The sequence below is a fragment of the Setaria viridis genome, chromosome 1, assembly GCF_005286985.2.
Source record: "Setaria viridis chromosome 1, Setaria_viridis_v4.0, whole genome shotgun sequence".
Classification (NCBI taxonomy): Eukaryota; Viridiplantae; Streptophyta; class Magnoliopsida; order Poales; family Poaceae; genus Setaria; species Setaria viridis.
The window spans coordinates 29412796-29435280 of record NC_048263.2 but is presented as its reverse complement, the minus strand read 5'-3'; the positions used below and the strand labels follow the sequence as shown (position 1 = coordinate 29435280).

The 22485-nt window shown below is 46.2% G+C and overlaps 4 protein-coding genes across 4 annotated transcripts; 2 read left to right on the top strand and 2 right to left on the bottom strand.

Annotated features, from left to right (window-relative positions):
- The first annotated feature begins 2010 nt into the window (after positions 1-2010).
- LOC117860105 (high-affinity nitrate transporter-activating protein 2.1) lies at positions 2011-3640 on the top strand. Its single transcript, XM_034743330.2, has 2 exons — positions 2011-2387; positions 2907-3640. Exons 1-2 carry the CDS (start codon positions 2240-2242, stop codon positions 3368-3370), a joined length of 612 nt encoding a protein of 203 aa, XP_034599221.1. The 5' UTR covers positions 2011-2239; the 3' UTR covers positions 3371-3640.
- A 1248-nt stretch (positions 3641-4888) lies between these two features.
- On the bottom strand, positions 4889-10136 carry LOC117860086 (eukaryotic translation initiation factor 4B1). The gene is made up of 3 exons (XM_034743310.2): positions 8825-10136; positions 5766-6146; positions 4889-5191 (listed from the first exon to the last, which is right to left on the bottom strand). Exons 1-3 carry the CDS (start codon positions 9973-9975, stop codon positions 5167-5169), a joined length of 1557 nt encoding a protein of 518 aa, XP_034599201.1. The 5' UTR covers positions 9976-10136; the 3' UTR covers positions 4889-5166.
- Positions 10137-13719: 3583 nt separating this feature from the next.
- Positions 13720-15443, bottom strand: LOC117860095 (uncharacterized). Its single transcript, XM_034743320.2, has one exon. It carries the CDS (start codon positions 15346-15348, stop codon positions 13945-13947), a length of 1404 nt encoding a protein of 467 aa, XP_034599211.1. The 5' UTR covers positions 15349-15443; the 3' UTR covers positions 13720-13944.
- Positions 15444-18507: 3064 nt separating this feature from the next.
- LOC117860071 (isocitrate dehydrogenase [NAD] regulatory subunit 1, mitochondrial) lies at positions 18508-22381 on the top strand. Its single transcript, XM_034743297.2, has 5 exons — positions 18508-19169; positions 20876-21115; positions 21524-21602; positions 21851-22172; positions 22282-22381. Exons 1-4 carry the CDS (start codon positions 18636-18638, stop codon positions 22123-22125), a joined length of 1128 nt encoding a protein of 375 aa, XP_034599188.1. The 5' UTR covers positions 18508-18635; the 3' UTR covers positions 22126-22172; positions 22282-22381.
- The last annotated feature ends 104 nt before the right edge of the window (positions 22382-22485 follow it).

Below are 22485 nucleotides of genomic sequence, written 5' to 3'. Positions count from 1 at the left end.
ACTTCTCTGACTTGCTGACATGACGACGGATGCTTTTGCGTGGGTGAAGTAACGAGGCGAAGTCGACCTGCGACGCCGGCTTGGCTAATTGACGGAGATCTTGTGGAGCGAGGCAATATTGCTCACCACTTTGACAGCGACAAAAGAAACGGATCCATGACGTGGAGTACTATGGCGGGCGTGGTGAGACCCTTGCACGTGGTGTTTCTTCGAGGCGATGAGAGTGAGGTGGAGTCCAACGGCGGATGTGGCGAGGCCCCCGCGCATTGTGTTATCGCGGTGGCGACTGCGAGGCAACCTAAGAGAGGTCCGGATTCGGTGGTATCACTCTGTCAGATAGAGTGTGGTGTTGCAGCGGCACTACAGCGGAGGGTTCCGTATGACGGTGGCCATCTCATTGCAGTGCAGTCTGTTTCTATCGGTTCCCTGTCGATGCCGGACCACGCCTAGACGTTTCAACGAGTTATGAGCGTGGATGTTGGTGGGTGCCGCCGTGGCGAGCGGAGTGGTGAGACCGTGTTGATGTCCCAATCCAACCGGTAGGGTGTGATAGTTTTGGTGTTGAGTGGTTATCTGCGTTGATGTCCTAATCCGACCAGGCGAGTTTGTATTGTTTTTCTTTTCTTTTCCTTTTGTATTTTTCCAGTCTGAAATTCTTTTTTTAATATAATCGGCAGCTCTCCAACCTGGTTCATTTAAAAAAATAATTTTTAAGAAAAGATAGATAAAAAGATAAACCAAATTCTGAATTGTGATTCAGATACCCTCGAAATGGAAGTTGGCCTGTCCACTTAAAATTGAACGCATGATTCCGTCAATAATTCTGTGCCGTCCTCCTGTTTACTCTTTAATTCTTATTACGTGACATCGGCCCGTTGATAAGCCGTGCTCCTTGTCGCTAATTCTTATTACGTGCTGATAGAGGCGAGTCAATCAAACGTTGCACTTTGTAACCCTTAATCTTTGCTAAGAGTCACATGACCCCGTACATCTCGATCGATCCTCTTTTAGTTGGCGCGCGGGTTTTACCATGTGAAGCAATGTGCCGGCATGCTGCTGTCGCAACTAGCTCTTCATCAAGCTATCGACAGATGAGATGCGCTCCCATTGGAACCGAAATGGGTGGAAATTCTGTTCGATTCTGTCGTGCCGACCGTGCGAAAGTGAAACCACCCTTCCCCTCGCCGCAGGCATGTAGTCCGCGTGGATTTTGAACACCACAGCTGACATATGCCTCCATGTCCATTCCTGCCGTGGGAATCTCTGCACCTGGTCTGCCTAGTCCTACAGGCTGCGGCCGCACCATCTAAATGTGTGTTTGGATATCAGTAGTTAAATTTTATCACATGTCACATCGGATATTCGGATGCTAATTAGTAGGACTAAACATAGCTAATTATAAAATTAATTGCAGAACTTCTGGACTAATTCATGAGACCAATTTATTAAGACTAATTAATCTATCATTAGCAAATGGTTACTGTAGCATCATATTATCAAATCATGGACTAATTAGCTTTAATAGATTTGTCTCATAAATTAGACTCCATCTGTGTAATTAGTTTTATAATTAGATTATATTTAATATTCCTAATTAGTATCCAAATATCCGACGTGACTGCGAAGTTTAACACATGTGAGCCAAACACCCCCGACCACCCGGTCGCCGCGCCGCGCCGCGCCGTTGGATGCCGCCTCGCCACGCCATGCGACGCAACGCCCTGCACTGCATTTCGTGGCCTTGCGTAGGGGCACCGGAAGGGCCGCTGGTTCGTTTCGTTCGTCCCCTGGCCGCGTCAGCTGATTTGCGAGCAGGGTCGAATCGATCGCGCGCGGTCGCCGCATCCCACCAAGCCGGAGCCCTTCGGGGCCCCTCTAAAAGCAAGTCAGGCTCGCGAAGTGACCGAAAAGATACATTACTACCAGCTGCAGCGCTGCTGTTGGCCCTGCCCTCGTCAAGATCTGACTTTTGAATCGCATAATTAGCAGCTTGTTTATTAGCTTAAACGATTGATCCTACTCCTTGCCGACAGGGCCGCCAGCAAAGTCAACTGCTCGACACCTCCTCGGCAACGTGCCTATATATTCTCGGCTAGCCGCGTCCGTACTCATCCAACCCAACTCCAAGCACCTCATCAGATTCCTCGCCTCCGTCTCCGACCACCCACCAGTCAGGTAACTAGCTAGAGAGGAAGAGATCACCGGCCGGCGATCGATTATTAACGCGTCAGGAGAAGCGATGGCTCGGCAACAAGGCGCCGTGGTGTTCTCGTTGCTTGCGGCGGTGCTTCTCTGCGGCTGCCTGCCGGCGCCGGCCGCCGCGGGGGTGCACCTCTCCACGCTGCCCAAGGCGCTCGCCGTCACCGCCTCCCCCAAGCCCGGCCAAGGTGCGCGTTCAATGTGTATGGTGTTATACTGTTATTTACTCATATTATTTACTCTCTATGTTTGAAATTACAAGATTTCTTTCATTTCATTACTAATAATTTTGTATCACATAAATAAAATATTATAAACATTAACAATGGAGTGATGGTTCATCAAATTAAGTCTTTCCTAACATAACAAGCTAATAGAGTTAACTAGCCATCACCACCACGAAGAAAGGGAGATCTTGAAGACTTGAATGATCGTTAATGACATCACGTACGACTCAGGGTGGAGTTGCTCCCCATGTTCTAGTGTTCGTCTTTTACTCTTTTACCTTCCTTCTTAAATGGCTGAACTATGTTCTTTTGTTGCTTGCAATGCGTCTGAAAAGCAAACCGAGTAAGAAACATTTTTGAAGCTATATATCTAGGCCGGGCAGTAGTAGGAAAACCTTTCACCGTCCATTTCCCGCGTGTTCGAAGGTCAAAAAGTAGAATCTTTATTGTACTCATCACGAAATCCATGGCCATGCGCAGTTCTGCACGCCGGCGTGGACACGGTGACGGTGACCTGGTCCCTGAACACCACCGAACCCGCCGGCGCCGACGCCGCGTTCAAGAACGTGAAGGTGAACCTGTGCTACGCGCCGGTGAGCCAGAAGGACCGCGGGTGGCGCAAGTCCGAAGACGACCTGAGCAAGGACAAGGCGTGCCAGTTCAAGCTCACCCAGCAGGCCTACGCCGCCGGCGCCCGGCGCAGCTTCGACTACGCCGTCGCCAAAGACATCCCCTCGGGCACCTACTACGTGCGCGCGTACGCGCTCGACGCGTCCGGCACGCAGGTGGCCTACGGCCAGACGGGCCCCGAAGCCGCCTTCGTCGTCGCCGGCATCACGGGCATCCACGCCTCCATCAAGGTCGCCGCCGGCGTGTTCTCCGCCTTCTCCGTCGTCGCGCTCGCCTTCTTCTTCGTCATCGAGAACCGCAAGAAGAACAAGTAGGGGGCCAGCGGGCGGCCGTGTGGAACGCATGGCGTCGTCGCGTGCTGAGTTCTTAATTTCCGGCCCGGTTGTAAGCTAGCTTGGTCTGCTTCACGGAGACATGTGAGTGGCCGGCCGGTGCTTAAAATTGAAGGTGTGAGTGTCAGAGTTGCATCCATGGATGGATGGATTTACACGGGTGCAGCGCAACCCAACTATTTTCGGTGTATGCTTATTTCTTTGTCGTGTGCGTGAAGTGAAGAAGATATGAAATAACTTTGGTTACGATAAGTTTCTCTTGTCAGATGATGTGGTTTGGATATGCGCGATTCAATACGAAAAAGCGACCAAGAACAAGAAAACCATTTCTTTCACTTAATTTGTGGTTCATTTCTCGCTCAATTTGTAGCCAGTTTTTGTAAGTAAAAGGAATAAGAAGAGCCCTCGTGTCGACCCAATCCAACCAGACCCACTTGTTTCTAAATTCATGCGCATTTAATCTTCTTTACATGAAGAAAAACAAATATCCAGCCTCCAAAAAGTGATGTTATGATACAAAAAAAAAATGCCACATCAAACTGCGTCTGCGTGGTATGCACTTGCACTATACAGTACGGGACTGTATCTTTCAATGAAGTGGCAAGGCACGTCATTGACTTCCTGAGCTGTTCTGAATATTCGGAGGGGAAGTATCAACTTGAGTACACACAGCAAGCGTGAAAGGAACAAACGATACAATTCCATCCCGTAGTCAACACCAGGTGCTCCTTCAAGCGTGATGAAAGGCCAAGAGGACCAGTATCTGGCATTGTTTCTACGGGAGTTAGTAGGGACATCATAGAGCTAAGCACACGCTAATCTAGTAATCTAGTTCCATCAAGCTTCGGTTGTTTGAAGAGCCAATTAGCAATGTCAACGGAGCAGGAAAAAGAGTGCCGGGCATTGAGACAACTACATCAGCTAATCGGCCAAATTATGTATATCCTCCAAAGACTATGCAATGGTCTGCATCCACGTTTTGGGTCAATATTTTGTTTCCTTTTCAAGAGGCTTCCAAGACATAAGAAACTAGCAGTTTCTTGTTAAGTTGTTTTACATATGAAGACATTAGCTTTCACAGTTGGTGATGCGTCCATATTAACAAAAGGATTTGCGTGACAGCAACCTTGCTTCCTTTTTCATAGGAAAATGTGTCACCGGTTCAGTTACCGTGACCATTACTTGTTCATAGCTAATGAACTTCAACAGCTACTCCATACGAGAGAGGATGGTACAGTCAGCAGCTAGTAACTGAGCTAAGATTCATCAGCTTTAGAAATAAACAGATCAACGCATCCCGCAAAAAAAAAAATGGATTATACACAGATCAATGCAATACCATACATCCATGCTCTTGGTGGCTTGTTTGGATGCCCGGGGATTAGAGCATACCTACCTTCAGACCGGCGAGGAAATTTCCCTGCTGATCTGAAGAGATTTGGTCTACTTCCCACCTGCTATCCAAACAAGCCCTTGAATATGAATGCTAGGGCATAATCATGCAGGAGGCAAGAACAATAGTTAGTCTATGAAAGGTTGGTCACACTTGTTTTGACATGGAAGAGAAGGATAAAACAAAAATTACAAACAGAAAAAAAGACCAAAATAGAAAAACGACCATATAGGTGGTAATTAAAGACTTGGTGCAAAGCAATCTTTTTTGTCCACGATCCTCTCTACTCTTCCAAGCCAAACAAAATGGGAGTCAAGCAGCAACAAGAACATATATTATTTGTGCGCCATCTAAAAGTGAAGAGAAAAATCTGACTGCCAACGCCTCACCATCTCTGTCCTGCTGAAGACCTGAAATATAGGTGGATACAGAGTTTATACTTCATATGTAGAAACAAATAAAATTTCATGATGATCTTAAGAACAGTTTGTAGTAAAAGAACTCAAAAGGGATCTAACTGGTGGATAAAACGACCAGTAAACCCCCCGAATCAAGTGTTTGCTTTGATTCAGGAGGAAGTCAACCTGAGGAGGTGGGCTTGTGGTAACCCGGTATGGGTTTAGAGCATTTGTGTTAATTATGTTTTTAATGAGTGAGGTCTTCGTTTTATGTAATCGCAACATCTATGTAACCTGGACTTGCTTCCTTCTTAAATGAATTAGCAGTGCTCCTGCTGTTTTTCAAAAAAAAAAAATGACCAGTAACCTCATAGATTTCCAAATCCTAGAAAAAACATAATGTGGGGCAGAAGAATAGCAACACTTATTCTCCTAAAAAACGAAGGCATGCTAAGGTTAATGTGATCAATGAGTACACCACTAATTTAAGTGCATGTGTAAGTGTGAAGAATCACAGTAAGTAGAATTTTTATTGGAATGAACCAACTCACAAGAACATTAGGCACAAGTCAAGAAATGAACACACCTGTCTGAACTTCTGTTGCCACCAAAAGAGCCTCTATCTCTGCTCCCCTGAAACCCCCATCTTTCTTCAGTTGGTTTTGGATATTGATCCATGCCACCACGGGAACCTGGCCTTTCCATGGACTCTTTTATTAGGGATTCATCTGCAAAATTAGTTGGTGGGGATGCTGTAACCCTCCCTGCTCCAGAACCAGGTCTTTGCGAAAATCTGATCTTGTCATCCATTGCAATTGTAAGAAGCTCAAGCTGTTTTTCCATTTGAGTTATCTTCTCAGCTAAACTTTTTGCATCATCATCACTCATCTTGGCTTCATTTTCATTGAGTTCCAACTTAAGTAGGTTGATCTCTTCTTTCAACACCTTCTCATCATTTGTCTCCGGTCTGAAAAATGTATCCAATCAAATCAAATGGAAAACTATTCTCAACAGTACAGGGGGGGAAGTGTGTGTGTGTGTGTGTGATACATGTCTATGTATTCAAACAAGACAAACACAAATGCTATTTACTTCAGCAATGCATGGTGCAAGAGTAAACCAAATGGATCAAATGAAAATCAGCAACTAATTAGGTTTAATTTTTGAAACACTGGCCTAACTTTGGTTAAGGAAATTCCAATTTGCTAGACCACGTAGTCATGTGCTGAAATCTGTTCACCCTTGCAACTGGCTGTGCCACAAATTGACTTATTAATTCTCCCCAACATCAAAGTAGCACAGTTAGCTACCATTTGATGGACCATTGAAACCAGAGATGTGAAAAAAGGCACAAAAAACAAAAGAAAGGCAATGGACCAGGTAGCTCCATTAAATGAAGTGTTATCTTTGCTAAGCCTCTCAAGACTAGTTACTGAGGACTGCAGTCTGTACAGTTCTTTCTTAAGGGAAAATGCACTCTCCAAATGAAAAGAAAAGTTCCAATCAGAACTTGCATGAATAAATCTTGATAAAATTATTGTGTGTTTGGACACGAATCATTCATCAGCAGATCTTAAAACACAAAAGTTTGTGATTCAGTGCTTGTTCTAACCAAGTATATGGAAATGCAAACTACCTTTCAAATGACTGAGTACTATAGACTCTGGCATTACAACAAGGGAACAGAACCTTGTCATGAAACACTTGTGGACTGTCAGAGAACTATAACCATGAAGAATAAAAATCTTATTATAACATGCTACAATTTTTCTTCAAATGAAACACTATTGCAGGCAACTAGCAGGACTCAGGCGTTTATGTGTTGAGTTTAATGTTTTATATAAATGGCGGGACTCTGGAGTGCTGGTACATCATGATGACTATTAAAAGGATCAGCAGGGAGTACACAAAGATGTAATTCCAAATTGTTATATAGACAGCACAGTTTCTCAAATATGGTGGGATAAAAGATACCATATTGTTCTATGGCTGAGGCAGGGTAAACACTAATACTCCCTCCAGTGTGAGTGATGTTTTAGTGACATCAACACGGTCTCCAAAACACAAATTTTATTAGTACTTTCTGTTACCAAAATATTTATGAAAACATAGCAAGACTATACTTCTATGAAACTACATTTCAAGACAAATCCCTCATATCATTTTCAGATATCCAAACTCAACAAATCAAACATAATACGCAACCGAAGTTTGAATGGTTGACTTAAGACAACCCCAAAACGTCACCTATTTGTGAGTTGTGACTGGAGGGAGTAATTCTAGTAGATGTCATTCAAAAGACCAAGGGGCAATGCTACTCAACCAAAGTCCAAAGAACATAATCATGCTTTCCAAATAAGATTTTCATATATATGAAATACATATTTCAATCTGCACTAAGCAGAAGAAATGGAAAAAAAACGAGATACAGCCCTTTGCAATGGAGAAATGGCACGTGAACTTTCATGCACTAAGAAGAAACGGGAAAAAAAAATGAGATACAGCCCTTTGCCATGGAGGAATAGCACAAGAACTTTCATGGATTTCTTATCATTCCAAAAAATTCCATTGACTACTAAAACTAAAAATAAAAATGGTGATATCCATATTGCTGACTTAACAAATGATAGTTAATATTGTTATAGGAAAAACAAAACAGTTAATACAGTAACATATCAGTATCAGTTGAGTAGAATGGTATCAAACAAACCCTTCTCACATGGTCACACCAAATATTAGGAGAAAAATTACAACCATACAGTGTTGAGTATATACATGCATGCTCATTCAAATTAACCAACCAAGAGAACCAAAACAGCTGCACAATAAATAACAAAGCTATAACAAACAAAAACCAGCGACCTGTAACATTTTAATTGCAACGTGTGCTTACAACCTTGGTAAAAAAATTGACCGAAAATAAGAAATGCACTGTTAGATCTAAACTATGGATTCATTACTGAAAATTTTTAACTGACTACAGGGAGCTCAAGGGCAAACTGAACTAATAACGTAGCAAATGCCTGTGTCACTATTTTCGCAATAAGAATTTATAAGTATTATTATATCCATTATTGTGGATGCAAATACCATTGCACAATTCTCATCAGGTTATTTGTTATATAATTCATCATGCTGCCATATTTTCATAAACAAGAACCAAAGTGGTCACACTTCCCAACTCATGTACTAGCACACTGCAGGGCTCTTTGGACAGGATAAAGATAAACAGGTACACAACTTTGGAAATTGAAAGAAAAGTGAATGAAATTGTAAAGTACTCCCTTCGTCCCAAATTGTAGGTCGTTTTGCTATTTCTAGATTCATAGCTGTTACTATGTATCTAGATATAGTGTATATCTAGGTGCATAGCAAAAGTTATGAACCTAGAAATGCCAAAACGACCTAAAATTTGGGACGGAGGGAGTAACTTGCGATTAGGTGATTGGTTGAACTTGTTACAAGGTGCTGTGCTGGAAAAGATGTGCTTGCTACCTAGCAAAAGGAAAAATAGCAAAGGTCCCAGCTAAAACAGAACCAAAACCTATCGAAGGGAGAAGCACTATTAACCTTAACCAGTATTGCATTCACAAGCAAATGCTAAGGCTGAATGATATGTGAACGTGAGGTAAGTTGGATGCAAACCTATCAATACGACGATGCTCCAGCTCTAGGTCAATCTTCCTCCAGTCCTTCCCTTTCTCCTGCAGAATCACCTCCCTTGGCTTTGCATCCCCAAAAGGATTCACCTTTGGCCGCGCCCTCAGCACGCCTTCACTACCCGCAGCTGATACCTGTGACCCGGGGCTCCCAGGTCGTGAGGAGTGAGCACTCTCCGGCCTGCTCGACTGTGAGCTGGTAGGACGACTAGTCTTCTTCTGATCGATCTCAGTCTCCATCTTCTTCCAGTCCAGCCCTTTGTCGGCCAGCACGTCCTCCCGCGGCCTGGCGGCCCCAAATGGGCTCGGCCGGCTGCGCCCCGCCTCAGCAGGTGGCGTAGGGGTGGCCGAGGCGTCGCGCTTGGGCGGATCGAGCACTAGGCGGGGCCGGTCCCGCTCGCCATTGGTCGGCGCGGCACGGGACCAGCGGTCGGAGGAGTCGGTCGAGACGGGCGAGTCGCGGAAGCCGCCGCCGCCGCCGAGGCTCGGGTAGCGCGACGGGGCTGACGGCAGCGGCTTCTTCCCGCGCGACCAGTCGCCATCGTCGTCGGCGCGGCCGACGGACGCGGGCGCGCCGCCCCCGAGTCCCCCGTACCGGCTGCGGGGAGCGGAGTCGGCGGGCGAGGGCGCGAGCGACTTCTTGCTCATGGACCAGTCGCGATCCTCGTCAGCGCGGGAGGGCATGTCGAGATCCGCGCCCCTGCCCGGCGGCCCGCGGCGGCCGTCGTCGTCGAACCCGCCGCCGCCGCGGTCCCCGGAGCCGTAGGAGCGGAAGCCGCCGCCGAGGCCGCGGGGCCGGTCGAGCTCGTCCGCGGACCGCTCCCGGGGCCCCGTGGGCAGCATCATCATCTCCGCCGGGGTGAGCCCCCTGGGCTCCGGCGCCGGCGCCGGCGCCTGCCGCCGCCCCGGCCCGTAGCCAGCGAACTCCGAGAGCGAGAGCGTGGTGCCTTTGTTCTTCTTCTTCGACTTGCCGCCGGGGCCCGCGCCTGCGGCGGCCTCGCGGAGGCTGGGGAAGCCCGCGGCGGGGGCGGGCACCGGGGGCGGGTTGGCGGCGGCCTCGCGCTCCTCCTCCTCGGCGCGCTCGGCGTCCAGCGCCCACGCGCCGGCGCCGCCGAGGCCGCCCCAGGGCTTGGACATGGCGATCTAGCAGGGGTTCGCGAGATCGCGGGAGGGAGGGAGGGAGGCGGAGGCTGGAGAATGCCGAGGCGACGCGATGCGATGCGCGGATGCGGTGATGATGCGGAGCGGAGGCGTACCGGGGCGATCGAGCGGGGTGAGAAAGGCGGGTGCGGTGGGCGGCTAAAAGGCGTGGGGCGCGCAGCGCAGTGGCGGGCGGGCGCGCCGCGGCGGAGACGGGCGGGGACGATGCGCGCCGCGCGCGGTGCGTGGGGAGTGGGGCCGACCGTGGTGTGGCGCGGGCGACCTGACCAGCTGACCTCGGCTCGCCCTGTCGCCTTCGGCTTCTTTCGGCGCGCGCGCCGTGGGGATGACGGGGAAACCGGTCACCCGAGCACGTTGGATTGCCAGGATTGGCAGGATTGGATCCGCTTCGTGTCGGCGGCGGCGGCGGTGGCGGCGGTGGCCGCGGAGCACGGCCTGCCGGTTCACGAGGCTGCCAGTCACCAGTCACCAGTCACCATACCACACACCAGTGTGCGGACATCCCATGCTTGATTCCGCGATTGGAAGTTGGAACCGGAACACGCGGCCGCACCGCAGCGAAGCGGCACGGCATCGGAGCAAACGACGGCCGCGGCCGCGGTCACAAGAGCAGGTTCTCGCAAGGAATGTCACGCTGACGCTGGTGTGGTCAGCCTTTTTTGGCGACGGCGACGTGCACGGCTGACGGTGGGATACGTGGAGACGTCGGGGGGCGGCCACCTCGGCGCCCGGAGCTCGCTCCCTTTTGTCCATGGAAATTGCTCGCCTTTTCGCTCTTGGAATAAAGGCGAGTCTGGCACAGCAGGACTGCGGAATAATCTTTGCCCGGCGGCACCGGATTCCTGAACGAAAGGTACTTGCGTTCTTAGGTTCTTCGATTCGTGCCGCGCAGACTGACCTACTCCTATGACCGCGAAATAATACTTACCTACTCCTATGACCGCGAAATAATACTTAGGTCGTTTTAGTTTCTATTTTATAGGTATTATTATGCTATGTATAGGTGCATAATAATATGAAAAGTCAAAACGATCTACAATTTGGAATGGAGGGAGTACATCTGTAGCGATAGCGAGTACAACGATTATCTCATAAACAATGCATTACATCTTTTGAATCAGCTAGATTTGATTCTATACACATTTAATTGTCTTATTTTTTGCTTTTTAAGGTGCATCTACATTTTATTGCCTGATTCGTTTCCTTTTGGAGCAGGTGTTTTTAAGTGCCAGGTTTTAATTCACCACCTTTAATTAGATGCACCTAGATCTGGGTCATTTTCTGACTATGTCTACTACTGATTTGTCAAAAAAAATCCTAAAATTACATTCAACAGCATGCTCGGATGTTGATGGGTTCTTCGAGCGGTCAGCCGCTGGTTTCAAATTTTCAACCTTGTATGACACATGACTCATTGTTCCTAGTGTAAGTTCTCAGGAAATTCAGTTCGGTGCCCAACTATGTCAAGCGTCATTGGTTAGGAAAATTTTCTGTTGCGTTTCAAGTTGGAATTCCGTTCCCGCTCGTTTCATTTTCCTAAGATGACTCGTCAATTTATGGGTCAAAAAGAAGAGGGGTTAGTGAGAACTCGAGCTAGCAGAGATGAAGATAAACCCACACGGCAAGACACGCCACCTTGACAGGAAAGCAAGAAAAGGTGACCGTAAAAATTTGCAGCAAAATATAAAGGGTTCAAAAAAAGGTCACCGTAAAAATTGACCGAGAACTGGATACCAGAATGGAGAGATTTCGGTCGACTTCGGCATTTAGCTTTTCAGTTTGCTGGCACAGTACTTCAGACAACTACAGAAGACTGAAGAGACCCCATGCCATGCCAGCAGTATGCTCAACCACCATGACGAGCAGCAGAACAGGTAAGTGGAAATCAAAGCTTACCTCAAACCAAACCTAACTTCTCATGAAAACCAGTACCTTTGTAGTTGCAGAGATGTAACAGTCAGTGTCCTGAACAAAGTTTACCAGTGATAACAAAGAAGACAGGGGAATAGATGGGCATCTCCCAGTTATACAAGAATGTCAACTGCAGTCCGTGCTCATACTGGCATGCTGCTTGAAGGAACCATTTCTGAAAGAAATACACAGCTACCGTCTACTGAACCAGTGATCATCTCCAGAGTGTTAAACCAGCTTCAGAGCCACAAAATTTATAACAAACATCGAACAAGATCATGCTCACAATGCGAATGCCAAAAGGGTACATGAAGTAGCATCATTCAAACATAGCGAACCAGTAGGGAGGAAATGGCTTGAGCTTACAATAGAACAGGGAGTTAACATGATTACCCTTCTATCTAATGACAACTGAAGCAAAGCATCTATGTATGGAACACATAATAGAACACAACAAACAGCTTCAGAAAGCACCATATGTGCTAGGACACATGAACATAAATACATAATGGAATAGTGCAGTTGGCATGCATAGTTAGATTGAGATAGCAACCTCAAACATATAATAAAACTTCTAAACTCAAAATGCACTAACTTCCAACATAAATTGAAGCAAGCTTAGTAAAAAGCATTCCATGAAAACAATCAAGTGCCCCATAAAAGAGATGGAAGAATAAGCAGTGGCCTGATGGCCACATGTATAGTTATTAATTTTGCAGAAATTTGATTCAAATCGCAAAGCAGTATACATGAATTAGGATAGGTTTGTCAAGAAAGTCAAGCACCAGGTACAGCTGTTAGAGTGAAGAAGTAAACATGCCAAGAATCTGATATGATCTTATCCGTATGATTAAACAATAACTGAAGACTAGCATGCAGTTTTGATCATGCATGTTCAGTTTTCAGTTTCTGGTGCATTGCTTCAGACAAACGACAGAAGAGAGTATATTCGAGCCCCTTAATTCCCCCTTAATAATATCAAAAGATGACATGTGACTCCAAGGACATCTACCACTCCCAGTTATACAAGAATGTCAATTGCAGTTCATTCCTATACTGGTCTGCTGCTAAAAGGACCATTTCTTAAAGAAATACACAGCTACTGTCCGCTGAAGCAATGATCATATTCATATTGCCACCCCCAGCTTCAGGGCCACAAACCTTGTAATAAAAATTGGATGAGGCCAATAGAGTTCAAGATCATGATTTGAATGACAAAAGATGTGAAGTATCATTATCAAACATAACAAACCAGCAGAGAGGAAACAGCTTGAGCTCAAAACAGAACAACAGGGAGTTACATGGGTACCCCTCTAGGCTCTAGTCCAATGAAAATTGAAGAAGCAAAGTGTCTATATGTGGAACACCCAACAGAAGACAACGGCTTCAGAAAGCAGCATATCTGCTAGGACACATGAACAGGATGGATTAATGTGGTTGTCATGCATAGATAGACTGAGATAACCACCTTAAACTGCCAATAAAATCGCTACTCCAGCATAAATTGAAGCAAGTTCAGTAAAAACAGTCCACGGAAACAATCAAGTGACAAACAATGAAGAATAAGCAAAGCCACGATGGTTGCACGCAGAGTAATTAATTTGCAGAAAGTTGATTCAAATTATGAAGCGTTATAAATGAATCAAGATGGGGTTGCCAAGAAAGTCTAGCAAGCAAGATAGCATCCAGTTTAGTGCAGCTTATACTCTAAAGGAGCAAATAAGCTACAACCATGTGCCAGTGGCACCATCATGATTCATCTTAAGCATATCAAATTATCAACACAACAATACGGCAATCAACAAAGAATTGAACATGTAACAGTAGATTCCACCTCCTAGCCAAATCAATTGCAAACAGATGGATGTATCATTGTCGTGAATGTCACAAAGTATGCAGATTCACTTGACGAAAAAAGTGCCATACTACAATTTCACATGAGCAACCCTAAAACTCAAAGCATAATAACAGCTACGGAGCATTTCGCTGAGAGTAAACAAGGAAAATTCTCATGGTGGATATGCCATATCCAGTTTACTCAATGATTTTGTTGATGACACCAGCACCAACGGTCTTACCACCCTCACGGATAGCAAACCTCATTCCCTGCTCACAAGCGACGGGCTGGATGAGCTGAACAATCATCTTGATACGGTCACCAGGCATGCACATCTTCGCCTCCTCATCCTTGTCATTCATAATCGTTGTCACACTCCCTGTCACGTCAGTTGTCCGCATGTAGAACTGAGGGCGGTAACCAGGGAAGAAAGGCGAGTGCCGGCCACCCTCCTCCTTCTTAAGCACATACACAACAGACTCAAACTTGGTGTGCGGTGTGATAGAACCGGGCTTTGCAAGCACCATGCCTCTCTCAATGTCGTCCTTCTGCATACCACGGAGCAGCAGCCCGACATTGTCCCCAGCCATGGCATCATCCATGGTCTTCTGGAACATCTCAACACCAGTCACCGTGCAGTTCCGGGTTTCCCGGATACCAACGATGTCGACTGTGTCACCAATCTTGACGGTGCCACGCTCGATACGGCCAGTGGCGACTGTGCCACGGCCAGTGATGGAGAACACATCCTCGACAGCGAGCAAGAAGGGGAGGTCGGTCTGCCGCTGGGGGACCGGGATGTAGTTGTCCACGGCATCGACCAAGGCTCTGATGCCGTCTACCCACTCGTCGTCGCCGGGCTTGAGGGCCGGGTTGGCCATCAGGGCCTCGAGCGCCTTGAGGGCGGAGCCGGAGACGATTGGCACTTCGTCGCCGTCGTACTCGTAGTTGCTGAGCAGCTCACGGACCTCGAGCTCGACGAGCTCGAGCAGCTCCTCGTCGTCGACCATGTCCTTCTTGTTGAGGAAGACGACAATCCTGGGGACACCGACCTGCTTGGCGAGGAGGATGTGCTCCTTGGTCTGGGGCATGGGCCCGTCGGCGCCGGAGACGACGAGGATGGCGCCGTCCATCTGGGCGGCTCCGGTGATCATGTTCTTGACGTAGTCGGCGTGGCCGGGGCAGTCGACGTGGGCGTAGTGGCGGGTCTCGGTCTCGTACTCGACGGTGGCGGTGTTGATGGTGATTCCACGGGCGCGCTCCTCGGGGGCGGCGTCGATCTCGTCGTACTTCTTGGGGGCGCTGCCGCCGACGGAGGCGAGCACCATGGTGAGCGCGGCGGTGAGGGTGGTCTTGCCGTGGTCGACGTGGCCGATGGTGCCGATGTTGACGTGCGGCTTGGTGCGCTCGAACTTGCCCCTCGCCGCGCGCACCACCAGCAGGCGCCCGCGCCTCTGCCCGCCCGCCGCCGCCGCCCGGCTCCGGAGCCGCGCCGGCTGCGCGGAGAAGCCCAGGGAGGTGGAGAGCCGGACGCGGCTCCTGGAGGAGGAGGCCTGCGGGAAGAGGAGGGAGGTGGATGCCGAGGCGAGGGAGGAGGCCATGGCGGGCGGCGGAGGCTGGGAAGGAGGGGAGGCGCGGAGCAGCGGGAGGTGGGGATTATTTGGGGGGTGGTGTGGATAGGGAGAGGCGAGGGAGGGTAGGGGTTTGCGCTGCTTATCTAGAAGCGCAGCGAGAGAGGAGAGGGCGGGGGATAAGGGAATGGCCACGGATTAGGCGAGCCCGGGGAAGCAATCGCCAGCCGCTCGATTTGGTGGGCGCCCCGGGGCCGTGTCGGAGAGGTGAAAATTTTTGGGGCGTTTGGGCCAGAAAAATGGGGGTGAGGCCCAGGACGCGCCTCGTCGGCGTCCGTCGCCGCGGTGAAATGCCAGCCTCGCCTTCTGTTTGCTCTGCGCCAGTGGCGCATCCATCTACCGTGTCCGTGTCACATGAAGCCACGTAGATCGATGGATACGCAGTAGCACTTCTTCAGGCTCGTGAGCCACACTGCTCAGAAAGGGGACGGAGCGCCACTGGAACCACTTGAACACGGCACGAGGAGCTTGGGGGCTTTCAGAGGCGGCAGCGAATTCTATGGACGGGAAGTGCCTGGTGTCCGGCGATGAATATACCCGTGAGAAAATACCATGAAGTGATTCGTAGTGATAGTGATGCCGGCCATGCGTTGAGCACATCAACCAACTGAAATTTCAGGAGAATTGATGCCGTTAGGAGCTTGTAATTCTGGGTTTTTTAACTGCGCGTATTTTATTAAGCGAAGAAAAATTTCACAGTAGAAAGATTTCACAAAATTAAAACTCCATAAAATTGAGAAACCCACTAGAAATGAAATTACAGGCCATCGTTGATAAACTAATGGCAACTATTCCGCATGAACAAACAAGCGAATAAGCTACTCCTATCATAATTCTCGACAATATAGCCGGTTTTCAAGCAACCACATCTATCACCTAGCATTCATCTAAGATCGCCATGACTGACAATAGGTCAAATTTAGTGAACCCAATCGAACACCATATCGTTCCATTCTTTCTAGTGCATCCATGTGATAATGGAATGGAAGGATTAATTTGCGGCCGTCTCCCTCGATCCATTTCTAACTATGCGGCCATCAATCTACAAGAAGAGATGGAAGTTGAATCAGGTGTTAGCAAGTGCATCACCATACATTGGAAATAAACCTAATCAGATCTCACAATTGTAACACACAGCCCTCAACAAAGACCAAGTAATCAATCGTTTACGTTGCTTGGTCCCAAAGCACGCATCGGTCAGGATTACCGCAAAACCTGTTTTGTGTACACCATTTCCATTACATTCATGTCTCACTTATTTGGTGGGTCATAAGTCCTAATCATAAGAACTATACATGCTAAGGAAATGTTTGAATTTTGCCACGACTCGTTGAGCTAAACATCAGCTAGGTAAAGTATTGACCTAGGTTCTTGGTATCTTTGATTTCGTTCGACATTTGACGATATCAGAGGTGAAAAAAATATGTATGTAGCATGTGAATAGGGTTGGCGCTCATCCTAAGGGACTGAAGAAGCACTCGCAAGCAAACTTTGACCTTATATCTATTAGCGTCCATCCAAATAGGCGCTAAGGCCATGAAAATTTGACATCAATTATGAGCATCATAATTGGAAAGCACAAAAACAAAGATCGACGGTGATGAAGTTAATACGTTTCGTAAAGTAGTTCATTTGCGATGGTGAATCTTATATAAGACAAGTGTTCATTTGTTATAGACAATTTATCAAGATGCGCAAAGAAAGCAGGTTAACATAGGTCATAGTGCCTAGCCGACTATTTGACCCATGTCAATGTGTGAGAGCAAATAATGGTATAGATTAAAAAATAATTTTGTACACACAGAATTTGATGGGAAGAAACTCAAGAAAGAAAAAGTGACCGAATTTGATGGGAAGGAACTCAAGAAAGAAAAAGTGACCGATTGAGAAGGAGCATCACACGTGAGGATATGGATGTGCAATGTGAAAAAAAAAAGATGGTTAGATGATCATATAACAAACCACAGTGTGTCACAAGAAAAGATAGTTACAAACATTACCATTGCTAGTCATTGATAAACTTGGGTGGCTATTTTTTCTCTGTCATCATCCAAATTAATGGCAGTGGAACACTATTAAAAGACCAATTAGCATGGTTAGGATGTCATCGACATATAGATGTTCGGCCAAAGTCCGATGACGGTAGTGATTGCATAAGTTACCGTACTCTGATTTGGACTAATTTCTGCTGCTTTTAGAGATAACCTGATGGATGCAAACTCTTTGATGCTAATATTCTCGAGGAATAACTAGAACGTCCTAAACTATCTATGCAATGTTAAATGCACTATTTCTTCAAAAATACTTGCACTCCGCAGAGTGAGATGGAAAGAAAATTACGGGCGAGATTATGATGACAAATGCATTAGCCTAGAAAAGAAAATGCAAAATATCCTCACCCAATCCCTAGATGGCAACCGACATGGCAATATTGGCTGAAGCTAATGTAAATGCAAGTTTTATAAAAGGCCACATGACATGCATGTATCGAGAACTATTAGGATGTTCTTTTTCCAGCATGGAGAGTTCTATTCGATTGTGTTTCTACGGAGCATGGGGAGTTCTATTCAATTACGTTTCTGCGGAAGATGCTGAATTCGCTGAACGTTGCGAAGAGCTGCTGATATCCTTCTAATGGTATCATTATCTAATTGTCTTGAAATCAGATAGTGCACATGTATGTGTTTATTGTCGAGCGAGATGGATTTATCCAATATGGCATTGTCGGTTCCAGATGGTAATAGGTTAGATAAGTTTGATTCACATGAAGTGAGTCTCGCACAAATAAAGTCAATATCCACGGTGGTTAGTAGGTGTATCTGAATGTATTAAGAGCTCAAAGATTGTATATTTCATTAATTTGATTTATATAAGGAATAAAGGAAAACTTTATAAAAAACCAAGATAATAAGTATATTAATAATGTATCATAATTTTCTTTGTAGGTTTGAACGGGCAAAAAAAAGAAAAAAGAAAAAGAAAACCCGGAACATCACTACATCAGCGACTTTACGTAATGCCGCGTAGTATGAACGTTTGTTTTGTATACTACTCCGCAGAATGGAAGGGCAAAGGCAGGAGAAGGGAAACGTACCTCAACAAAAAAAAAAAAAAAAAAAAAAAAAGAAGGCAGGAGAAGGGAAACCGGCGGCCCCTTTCTTCCCCCCTAGCCTTCTCGAGTGCTCTCTGCGGCATCCTCGCGGCCGACCCTCCATCCCCGATCGCATCGCATCCACCCCGAAACCCTAACCCCGGCCATGGCGCGGCGATCGACCCCTCTCCTACGCCGCCTCCTCGCCCCTTCCCCTTCCCCCACCCCGTCCACTCCCCTCGCCGGCGCCGCGTCCCGCCGCAGCGTCACCTACATGCCCCGCCCGGGGGACGGCGCCCCGCGCGGCGTCACGCTCATCCCTGGCGACGGCATCGGGCCCCTCGTCACGGGCGCCGTGCGGCAGGTGATGGAGGCGATGCACGCGCCCATCTACTTCGAGACCTACGAGGTCCGCGGCGACATGCCCACGGTGCCCCCCGAGGTCATCGAGTCCATCCGCCGCAACAAGGTCTGCCTCAAGGGCGGCCTCGCCACCCCCGTCGGCGGCGGTGTCTCCTCCCTCAACGTGCAGCTCCGCAAGGAGCTCGACCTCTACGCCGCGCTCGTCAACTGCTTCAACCTCCCCGGGCTGCCCACCAGGCACGACAACGTTGACATCGTCGTCATCAGGGAGAACACCGAGGGCGAGTACTCGGGGCTCGAACATGAGGTCGTGCCCGGCGTCGTCGAGAGTCTCAAGGTACGGAGAATTTCCCGTATCGCTCTCTCTCGGATAAGTAATTTGCTCACTGATGCAGCATGTGCTAAGCTTCTAGAGATTGTGATACCGTGATTGAATCTACTGCTCTAATTGCTAGAAGAGGTATACACACCCACTCTCCAGATTCACTGGTGAACCCATTCAGGATGACAAAGTTCAGTTGGGAAGTTGAATCTGCAACCTTATATTCATTACTTTGGGAAATTAATTTGCGATTAATTGTGTAGCCATACAATGTTAGAATAACATGCTTATTACTACCTCTGGTTCACTATATTGCGAACGGTGATTTTGGCCTGCATGCAGTGGTGTTTGCTTGTCGGAAATGACAAATAAAATGGATTGGAGGTAGTAGTTACTATACTTATGTAGTATTTCTGATTGGTAGGTTGATGGCTGAATCTTGAAATATAGTAACGGATGCATTTGGACATTTGGTTGAGAAATTGTACTGTTAATGCTTTCGTACATTTTGTATTGACAAACCACTTTGGCACTATACTTTATTTATGTTTTCTGCAAGCTTATCTGCTTGCTGTGAATGTGAGGTTTAGATATTGGTGTAAGAGATAGTTCATACAGAATTAAGGTGACTTTCTTCAATATATCTTCAAGTTAAGTGAGATGCACTTAATTTGTTAGGTCATGTAGAGTTCCTATCAAAGCTTTTCCTGTCATTCTTGATGGTATAGAATCACTGAAGGTGATATATTTTATTAAAAGGAATATCAATCCTTACTGTTGTGTTAGTTAAACCGTGTATATCAATTTTTCTGTGTTTAAGATTATGTAGTCATCAAGACAGTAGTCTTCGTTGGTCATTTGTAGCTTTTCATTTAACAATAACTATCAAATTTACGCTCATGCTACTTATTAACGGCATCTTGACATTTGAGCACTTAAAGTGCATGTTAGAGACTTAGAGTTTACAATGAACTACACTGTCCTATTCTCTACTTTTTGGCATGCCACATTAATCGAAGGATAGAATTTTAACCTTGCTATGTCCATGTGTGGAGAAGTGAATGTATTCATTCGCTAAAATAAGAAGTTCCAAAAGTGTCAGTCAACCACCCTCTTAGTAATTATATGGCTTAATTGGTCTTGTACTCTTGTTATATGGCCCACTCATCCAACTGACAAATATGTAGTAACAAATAGGGATACCAGTTCCTGCACATAGCCCAATAGATGGCTTAATTGATGTAACCTTAGAAAATTGCTTAAAAAGTGTTACTGTGTGCAACCTATTTTCATTTACCTGATTTTTTGTTTGATCAGTGACATCTCTTTGATGTCACGAATAGATCCAAAATTCCAGCTATTTCTTTCATTCGTTAGATTTTTGTAAGATTGGTATTATGTTGTGGGTTGCTGCCGTTTGACTTGGCTGTAGAATACTTTTTTAGGGAGAGTGTCGCTCAAAATATGTCTGTTTAGGCCCGCAAAAAAATGCCTGTTTAGATGTCTTAAAACCTAGTATTTTTTAAAGTTGCTATGTGTCACTGTATCTCTTGTTGGAACATACTGCAAGTCCTTTAGTACACATTCTTTTGGCATTCCGAGTTTTTCCAACATGCTGTGTTATTGTAAGTAAAATGCATATCACATTGCTTTTCTGCTCTCTTTTTTTGCCATCTAAATGAATCTTTCTCCCTAATACTCTCACCTCATGGATTTGCTAGGTGATAACAAAGTTTTGCTCAGAAAGGATTGCCAAGTATGCTTTTGAGTATGCATACCTTAACAATCGAAAAAAAGTGACAGCAGTGCATAAAGCAAACATCATGAAGCTTGCTGATGGTTTGTTCTTGGAGTCTTGCCGGGAGGTTGCGAAGAAGTACCCTGGGATTCAATATAATGAAATCATTGTGGACAACTGTTGTATGCAGCTCGTTGCAAAGCCTGAACAATTCGACGTTATGGTATGTACACACTTGTATCACTCAAATTATACTCTATTTCTCACCAAGCAGATGTTTAACGTGGATTCCCATGTTACAAATTTAAGTACAAATGCACTATTGTTGATCTCCCATGCTACAAATTTAAGTACAAATGCACTATTATTGATCTTGCATCTGCTTCCTGCTATATACCTACAATCTCATTAATCTTGCGTGGATTATTGGGATACTGAAATGAACTGGTATCCTGCAAATTTGATATACTAGCATGTTAGCTCCTATTGTTGTCAAGCACATATTTTTCCTTTGTATTTTACTGATTTAATGGGCTACTTTTCTGATCAACTCAGAGTTTTGAAATGAATGTTCTTAGATTATTTGTGAATTTGAAACTCACTTCTGTTTGCTGTTTGCTTCCTTTCATAGGTCACCCCAAATCTTTATGGCAATCTGGTGGCTAACGTAGCTGCAGGTATTGCTGGAGGCACTGGTGTCATGCCTGGAGGTATGCGTTTATAAACTATTATGAATTATCTATGGATCCTACCTATGAAAATAGTTAATTTAGCATTTATATCTATGCATAATTTGACATTCTTTTTTGCTAGTTTACTGCATCCTCTATTCTTTTGATATAAATGTTAGCACTTTTCGTGATTGTTCAATGCTGAGCTTGAGCATGTTTGGTACTTGAGCAGATGCGGTATATGAATTTAGAAGGCATATAATTCTTCATGTGCTGCATCATTTCAGGTAATGTGGGTCAGGACCATGCTGTCTTTGAGCAAGGTGCTTCTGCAGGAAACGTTGGAAATGAGAATATTGTGGAGAAGAAGAGAGCTAACCCTGTTGCGCTGCTGCTCTCATCTGCTATGATGTTGAGGCACTTGCAGTTCCCATCGTTTGCCGACCGGCTGGAGACAGCAGTGAAGCGTGTCATTGCAGAAGGCAATTACAGAACCAAAGATTTGGGTGGCACCAGCACAACCCAGGAAGTCACGGATGCAGTCATTGCCAAACTGGATTAACGACCAGCCGTGTGTTTTTCAAACTTTGTTCTGCTTTGGTGGACTAGGTAACTAGTCCTGACTAAATATTCGTTCCTTGTAGCTTTAGATCACCATTTTGTTCGGCAACGCCCTTGTACAATCTTCAGGTGTCTCATTTCTGCCATTCTGGTTCAGGTCTGGAGTAACTGAGCAAACTCGGTGTTAACCTTTACGCATATTTTTGTGACCTTAATTCTTAATTGGAAATAAGAGAATATGAAACAATTCTTGTGCCCTTGCTAGCCCTCACTAACATATCCTTTTGTGTTGCGGGATTACTAACGTGGAACGGTGGAAGAACTTCTCTTTGTTTCATAGTGCATGTATAGTGGCCGAATG

Coding starts and splice junctions, on each gene's coding strand:
- LOC117860095 (XM_034743320.2), bottom strand. CDS start 15,348: ATGGCCTCCTCCCTCGCCTCGGCATCCACCTCCCTCCTCTTCCCGCAG.
- LOC117860105 (XM_034743330.2), top strand. CDS start 2,240: ATGGCTCGGCAACAAGGCGCCGTGGTGTTCTCGTTGCTTGCGGCGGTG. Junction 2,388..2,906: donor CTCCCCCAAGCCCGGCCAAG/GTGCGCGTTCAA, acceptor GGCCATGCGCAG/TTCTGCACGCCGGCGTGGAC.
- LOC117860071 (XM_034743297.2), top strand. CDS start 18,636: ATGGCGCGGCGATCGACCCCTCTCCTACGCCGCCTCCTCGCCCCTTCC. Junction 19,170..20,875: donor GCGTCGTCGAGAGTCTCAAG/GTACGGAGAATT, acceptor TGGATTTGCTAG/GTGATAACAAAGTTTTGCTC. Junction 21,116..21,523: donor CTGAACAATTCGACGTTATG/GTATGTACACAC, acceptor TTCCTTTCATAG/GTCACCCCAAATCTTTATGG.
- LOC117860086 (XM_034743310.2), bottom strand. CDS start 9,975: ATGTCCAAGCCCTGGGGCGGCCTCGGCGGCGCCGGCGCGTGGGCGCTG. Junction 6,147..8,824: donor GAGCATCGTCGTATTGATAG/GTTTGCATCCAA, acceptor TACATTTTTCAG/ACCGGAGACAAATGATGAGA. Junction 5,192..5,765: donor GGCAACAGAAGTTCAGACAG/GTGTGTTCATTT, acceptor CCTATATTTCAG/GTCTTCAGCAGGACAGAGAT.